This window comes from Schistocerca gregaria, chromosome 2 (assembly GCF_023897955.1).
Source record: "Schistocerca gregaria isolate iqSchGreg1 chromosome 2, iqSchGreg1.2, whole genome shotgun sequence".
NCBI lineage: Eukaryota > Metazoa > Arthropoda > Insecta > Orthoptera > Acrididae > Schistocerca > Schistocerca gregaria.
In genome coordinates, this window is record NC_064921.1 from 136,146,947 (window position 1) to 136,154,370 (window position 7,424).

The 7,424-nt window shown below is 36.0% G+C and overlaps 1 protein-coding gene across 1 annotated transcript; it reads right to left on the bottom strand.

Annotated features, from left to right (window-relative positions):
- Nucleotides 1–2,826: 2,826 nt before the first annotated feature.
- LOC126335676 (uncharacterized) lies at nt 2,827–6,456 on the bottom strand. Its single transcript, XM_049999133.1, has 5 exons — nt 6,414–6,456; nt 6,072–6,318; nt 5,802–5,827; nt 5,178–5,232; nt 2,827–3,073 (listed from the first exon to the last, which is right to left on the bottom strand). Exons 1-5 carry the CDS (start codon nt 6,454–6,456, stop codon nt 2,827–2,829), a joined length of 618 nt encoding a protein of 205 aa, XP_049855090.1.
- Between the last annotated feature and the right edge of the window lie 968 nt (nt 6,457–7,424).

The following is a 7,424-nucleotide window of genomic DNA, read 5'->3' on the forward strand; positions in this document are numbered from 1 at the left end:
TTTTACCAGATAGGATTGATGGAGAACATCGAAATTTTTCAAAGTAGGACGGTACGTTTTGTATTATGGCGGAATAGAGTAGAGAGTGTCAATGAAAGAATACTGGATTTGAGCTGCACATCATTAGAAGAAAGGTATTTTTCGTTACGGAGCAATCTTCTCACGAAATTCCAATCACCATCTTTCTCCTCCGAATGAGAAAACTATTTGTTGACGCTGACTTATATAGGGAGAAACGATCACCATGATAATATAAGGGAAAATCAGAGCTCGTACGGAAAGATATAGGCGTTCGTTCTTTCTGCGCGCTGTGTGAGACTGGAATAATAGGGAATTGCGAAGGTGGTTCGATAAACCCTCTGCCAGGCACTTACATGTGAGTTGCAGAGTATCCAGTCAGAGTCAGATGCTGGGAAGCAGGGTTTCTGACTAGCTGACAACATGCGAGTTACTGGGTGAAGCACGTTTTCCTTTACTCGTTCTGCTGGACGGCCCACGGATCGAGATGCACGACCACCCCGGGAGGAGGTGGCATGGTCGCCATTGCAATTGATACAGTGGGGAGAAGGAGGCAGACGATCACCCTCGTGAGTATCCCTACCAAAGATTACACATTTGGACAGGTGTCGACAGGACATTCGAGTATGACACTGGTAGCAGCTCATTGGATTCGATATGTACGGCCAGTCTGTGATAACTTCAGAGTCTGCTTTGATATCTGACAGACGCACAACTCTATCAAAGGTGAGAAAAAGTGTGCGTGTGGGCATTAAGGATGCATCTACCTTTTGCGTCACCTGACTGACTGCAATGCCACCCTGATCAGAGACATACGTTTGAATTTCTGCCCGAGCGAGACCATCAAGGAGCCTAGTGTACATAACACCACAGGAAGAATACAGCATTCGATTGGTCTCGACACAAACAGGAAGCTATGGAGGAATGAAGCTGCAAGCAGTTGTTGTCCTTGACAATCGTAACAAGTCTCCAAAAGCAAAGGGCCATTGTGTAAGCGAGAGCAGGATTGCACAGGGCTGGTAACTGCTTAAACACTTTTTTGAATAATGAAAGGATTTACTGTAGCAAAGGACAAACCATCTTCAGTACATGAAACCACGAGGAACTGTGGTGCAGCTGAGAGGATCTCTGAATCACTAGCCTAATTCTGTTTACGTTTAGCCGGCCGCGGTGGCCGTGTGGTTCTAGGCACTTCAGTCCGGGACCACGTGACTGCTACGGTAGCAGGTTCGAATCCTGCCTCAGGCATGGATGTGTGTGATGTCCTTAGGTTAGTTAGGTTTAAGTAGTTCTAAGTTCTAGGGGACTGATGACCACAGATGTTGAGTCCCATAGTGCTCAGAGCCATTTGAACCATTTGTTTACGTTTAGTAGACTTTGACTGCGAAAAAGATGATTGGCTCATTGTGGGAAAATCCCCCATGACTGCTAGCACCTCTGATGGAGCGCTCCTTCCATCTTGGGATCCCTCTCAGAGGGGGCACACCCACCTTGAGTGACTGTTCACACTTCACGTCACTCCATCCAAACATGCGACAGAGAGACCAATCAGCAATTCAGGAAGGTAGCACCTCTGGCAGTCACCTCTTCCCGGGCATGTCCCGTCCCAGGGGGTACATCCATATTGTACCTGTCGACCTGGGGCTGGGGATTACACATTACCCAGTCATTTGTTATGCGTCAGATGTGTGGGCAGGCCTTCCGGAGTGCACAGGAGGAAGAAGAAAAAGAGCCTCAAATGCTGAAGCAGAGGAAAGATTGGAGAAGGGGAATGAAGAAAGAAAACAGGAACGAAGAATAGTGGAGAGACTGTTCTGATATTGGCCAGTGAAAATGCACAATACATTTCAAAAACATCCCAGACATGTTCCCCAAAGGAAGGGAAAAAAGAGTAGCAAGAGGATAGCTGTGCAGGGGGGGGGGGGGGGGCGTGGTAGCCAAGTATGAGCCCACCACTGCGAGGAACAGCGTTGTGCAGCTGAGTCCCAAATTCACAATGACCAAACCCTGCTTGGATTTCTATGATTTTGCCACTCAGCAATAGGATATGTAATAGGCTCAGCTGCTTACCTTACTGTTAACTGCAACATACCTATGTGACGGTTATTATAGATTGTTGAGACTGTTAATAAAACCCATTTGTTATTTTGCATAAACATTACAACTTTTATAACTAGACCTGCAGTCGTTTCATTGTGGGACATACCGAATGCAAATCAAGGAATTTTGCTGAGAATATTGAAAAAAATCAGAAGCAGTAATCCAAAAATTTTCTATAATATCGTATTTGTCAACCAATGTAACAATGTAAGGGAAGCTTTTGAATTTCTTTTCGTGAGTTTCGATATTGACCCTAGCTTATGCTGGGTAAGCAGTGGTTACTTTACATCCATTGAATATACATGACCAATCATACCTTTCTTCATGAAAAACCTTGATTTTTGACATCATATTTCATCCCATCCCATTTTGTTCCCCCGATGGACTGTGCAAATAGCAGCATTTGAATGGCATTCCATTCTACACCATCAAATGTGAATCGACTTTTGAGGACTTAACAGTGATAACATTTTGTAACAGGAAAATCAAATTTCGTAACGGATTTTCTTGACAAAGCTGAAATAACAAAATGGCGAGAAGTGAAACAACAGGAGAATCAACGTTCAAATATTTAAAAACATCGACATTTATTTGCTAGAGAAAATACATACACGCAAATATATTAGAGAATAATTATGAGATAATACAGGAAGCGTTTTTGCCTAGTCTATTGTGATCAGTATGGCAAGAATAGATCAACTTCTGATTTTAACAGATGAGATTGTGACCTTCCCTACTAACATCAATGTTAGTCTTTTTAGTTTGACATTCTCTCCCACTGACAGCCTGTGTGAACACTGCCATTGGGAAAACATTGTCTAATGACATTACATATTTTGAAACCACTAAATAGAGCGATAGCCAATTCTCTAATAGTTGTTCACAGCATTGAAGCTGAATCCAACTCGACATCAATGGAGCAGAATGAAAACGTGGGCAGTATGACCTTAACGTGCTGGCGAGTTCACATTAAATGAACATCATCTCAAGGTCACTCGGCTTAGCCCAGTAGCAAACTTTGAATGTGAGTTTATAAGACACTGTTAGTTACTGGGTAGTCACCAACCGTGCACAGGCAGGGTGACGACTCCAGTGAGCGACCAAATGGTATAAATTGCCCTGAAGATGAGCCCATTGCGAGTTGAAACCGGTTGGTGACAAAATAAATATTGGGATTGTGACTGTCATTTTGAATAATTGATTATAAGTAAATTAATCACTGTTCATCTCCATCTAACTATGTTGTCTAAAAATTTATTGAAATGGTTGATAAGGTAAATGAACTACAATCTAACTGAAATTTATGTATTTTAAAGGAGAAAATGTATGCACATAGGGAATGAAAAAGCTGGAAAGGCACACTTTCCTAGAATAAAGGAAACTTTAACAAAATTTCTGATGGTAGGTACGTCCAATATTCTTGGAGTTGACACTAAGGAGTGAATGTGCAAAAGGTAACTTTTGATATGTATATAATGGTTAATGGAGCTGTACTAGTATGTGTAAGTTGCAAAACACTTAACAATTTATAAGTAAATAATTACAAATACATGAGCTCTAATAATAACATTACAGATTTTGGCATCTCCAACTAAAGGTCCAGGCTGTTCTAATTTGGCATTAATAAGTATTGTTTTTGATGTTCCTACTATTCATGCTCATGTTCTAAATAGAAACTATGAAGTATCAGTGTCCTCATGGTTTGTTGATAATAATCATTTTTGCGGTAAGATGGCTGAAGTTACGAGTGGTTGTCTGTAAATATAATTATGAAATTTTTCTGTCAAACTATTACTGGTATTGTATTCATTTATAATTCTAAACTGCAATTATAGAGGTGTGGAATCTTACTAAGATCTAAAAGATTGTTCTTTTAACTTTAACTTTGAACCTTACCAGTTCATTTAACGTAAGTCCTTAGTATAATGAAATTAAGGTTGATGTGCAAATCAATCCTATTGTTGAAATTATTACTGTTATACAAAGAACAAATCTTGATTTTTGACCATGAGTTCTCGGTGTATGGTATAATAAGTGCTGATAAGCTTATTCTTATGTATTAATAAAATGTAATGATGGTTAATACTGCTACAATTGTTATTAGAGTTGTTACGTTATTTTCCATGAGTGGTTCCACAACATTCATTTCAACAGAAATCCAAAGAAGGGGGTACTTTCCTCTGTGGTAGTAGCAACCAGTTTCTGTTTCCATATTTATGCTGAATAAATTTATTTGTTTAAATAACAAAACTATAATTAATCTAAGTTAAGAGATGATAACAAAATAAAGTGCTCAAGTGTTATATTTTTTCTGACAATTAGTTATCTAATTATTCATCCCAGATGGCTGATTGATGAATATGCTAACAGTTGCCATAGTGATGTTTGATTGAAACCTCCTATTGTACCAATAATAACTTTTAGTATAATAATGGTTCAGATGAATGTTCATAGTTGAATGTGGTATGAAAGTGTTATTATTGGAGCCATTTTTTATCATGTTATTAGTGTTAGACAGTTATTTCAACTTGATGCACCTACAACTTCTGGAAATCAAAAGTGGAATTGTGCCGCCCCCGCCTTTAATAGTAATTTAGATCTGATTATTATTGATCAGATAAATTCTCTTTACCCTCCTATTGTGTGTTGTATTTGAATCAGTGAAATTAAAAATAGTAATACTGTTGATGCTGTTGCTTGAACAATAAAATATTTAATTGACAATTCATTTGTCATTATATCTTTATTTCTTCTCAGTAAGGGAATAAATGTGATGAAGTTGATCTCTAGTCCTATGCAAACTCCAAATCAGGAGTTTTATGAACTGGACAGTATCATTCCCATCATTTATGTTCACAGGAAGAGAAGTTTTAAAGAATTGTTGGTCATTATAAAGTAGAGGATTGATACCTATATAACTGGGGTATGAACCTATTAGCTTACCTTTTTATATTACATTAAGGTGTATGATGCATGTTAATGTTTGATGGTAAGGAAGGTAGATTAATTCTATCTTACATAATATATTAAAAACAGTAATTTTTATTTACTCAAGTTACCCTATGAAGGTAATCCTTTCATCAAGAACTTCATTTTTCTTATTTAATATATAAACTAAAATATTTAAAAATTTGTAAATGTGTGATTTTTCACAATTTCGGTTAATTTCGTTGATATTCATGAAATATTTTGCTTTTCAAAAAGTTTTAATATAAATAACTTCTTTTTAATATAACGAATCTAACTACATACATTTTATAAGTATTAACTGATTATTTTAAAACATATTTATCTAAAATTACAGCTACTTTTGTTTTTAGAGAGAAAGAAATTATTTTATAGTAAGATTTTTAATTACATGTAATTAAATACTATATAAACTATTATTATTGTATATAACATATTAATGAGAATGAAATAATTGTTGATAATGTTAAGTCATAGAGTTATTAATAATTTCAACTAAAGGGTGTCTTTGCTGTGATTGTTATCTTAATTTTATTGTAACTTTATGTGAATGTAATAACACACATACATAGATACGAAGTACAAAGCACTATACACACTTGATATGTTGCTATGTCAATCTACCTTATAGATATATTTTATTTTTATATAAACTCTTAGATGTTAAGCACTATTCCTTTTTTTTTAAAGCACACACAGTAAACATTGTATTTTACTTGCTCTGCACCTTTCAACATCTTGCCTTAAAATACAATATTAATTACTCTAAATCACAACCTTCACAAATTTAGTTATCACACAGTCATGGTAATTGTTTCGTAATAGCATTTCTAAACTTCTCAAACTTTGATCTTTGTAGAGCTTTGGTCAGTATTTCTGGTAATTGTTCCTCCGTATTATAATATTTTATCTTGAACAAACCTTCTCAGCATTGTACGCTAACATAGTGAAGTTTTACATATATATGTTTGCTTCGTCTAACCAACTGTCCTGATTTAATCATTTGGATAGCACTTTGATTGTCTGCATGAAGAATGATTTTCGCTTTTCTTCTGGTTAACTTTTGTATTAGGGTATTGATGTGTTTTATTTCTTTGGAGCATTCTGCTTCTGAAATGTATTCTGCTTCAGTTGATGAAACAGCTGTCACACTTTGCCTCTTGGAACACCAACTAATGGGAGCACCATTATAAACAACTATGTATGTACTTCTGCTTTTTCTGTCTTTTAGATCTTGTGCATAATCAGAATCACAATAAATATTTAGATGAATACTGTCATCTTCTTCACTTTCTTTTTCTTATAGAAAAGACCATAATTCTTGGAACCTTGTAAATATCTAAGAGTTGTTTTTAAATTTTTGTAATCCATTTTCTTGGGGTCTTCTTTGAAGCCGCTCTCATAATTTACTGTAAATCCGAGATCTGGTGTGGTTTTACATGCAAATAAAGAAGGCTTCCTGTGACTTCATGATATGCAAATTAAATTGTGTTCGTTTTCTTGATTTCCTTCATTTGTCTTTCCCTCTGGAACTAATGGAGTCCTCATGGCCTTGCAGTCAGTCATATCGAATTTTTCTAGTACTTTCTTTGCGTAGTGTTCTTGGTGTATAAATATTCCATCCTCTGTCTTAATTATTTGTATCCCTAAATACATTTCAAATTTCTTTTTAAGTTTCTTTAGTATATTTTCAATTTTCTCCACATCTTTTCCTATTATGATTCCATCATCAACACGTATAGCCATGTACATTTCTTCAGTTGCATCTTTAAATATGGACTGAACTGACTTCAGTTGAATTAGTCCTCCCAATTTTAGCAAATCTGTCAAAGTTTTATTCCATCTGGATGGAGCTTGTTTAAGTCCATACAGAGCTTTCTTCAAAACACCGATTTTTTCAGCTTCTCTGTATCCTTCAGGTATCTTCATAATAATTACTTCATCCAGTTTCCCATAAAGAAATGCTGTTTTGACAAAATACTTTCATATCGAAGCTTTTCTCTGCTGCCAGCACAAACAACAGTTCAATTAACGTATATCTACTACTGGGCTGAATAATTCCTTGAAGTCTATATCCTTTTCTTGTTGACAACCCCTGATAACTAGTCTGGCCTTATATCATCCTTCATCTTTGACTTCAAAGATCCATTTGCTGCTGCTTCCTCTGGACTAAACAACTACCATGTTTCATTCTGTTGAAGAGATCTCTTTCCTTCTTCAGTTGCTTTTAACCAATTTTCTTTGTCTGGGCCACTCATACATTCTTCATAGGTAAGTAAAAACTGTTTCATAATCATTACATTTTACAGATTTTTTCAAACTAGCTCTTTTCCTAAGGT

Excerpts from the sequence above, each read along its gene's own strand:
- LOC126335676 (XM_049999133.1), bottom strand. The coding sequence starts at position 6,456 with ATGGATTACAAAAATTTAAAAACAACTCTTAGATATTTACAAG. Across the intron at positions 5,233-5,801 it reads TGTTGAAAGGTGCAGAGCAA|TTTATATATTAAATAAGAAA; the intron begins GTAAAATACAAT and ends TAAATATTTTAG. Across the intron at positions 3,074-5,177 it reads GAAAGGATTACCTTCATAGG|CACGTTAAGGTCATACTGCC; the intron begins GTAACTTGAGTA and ends TGAACTCGCCAG.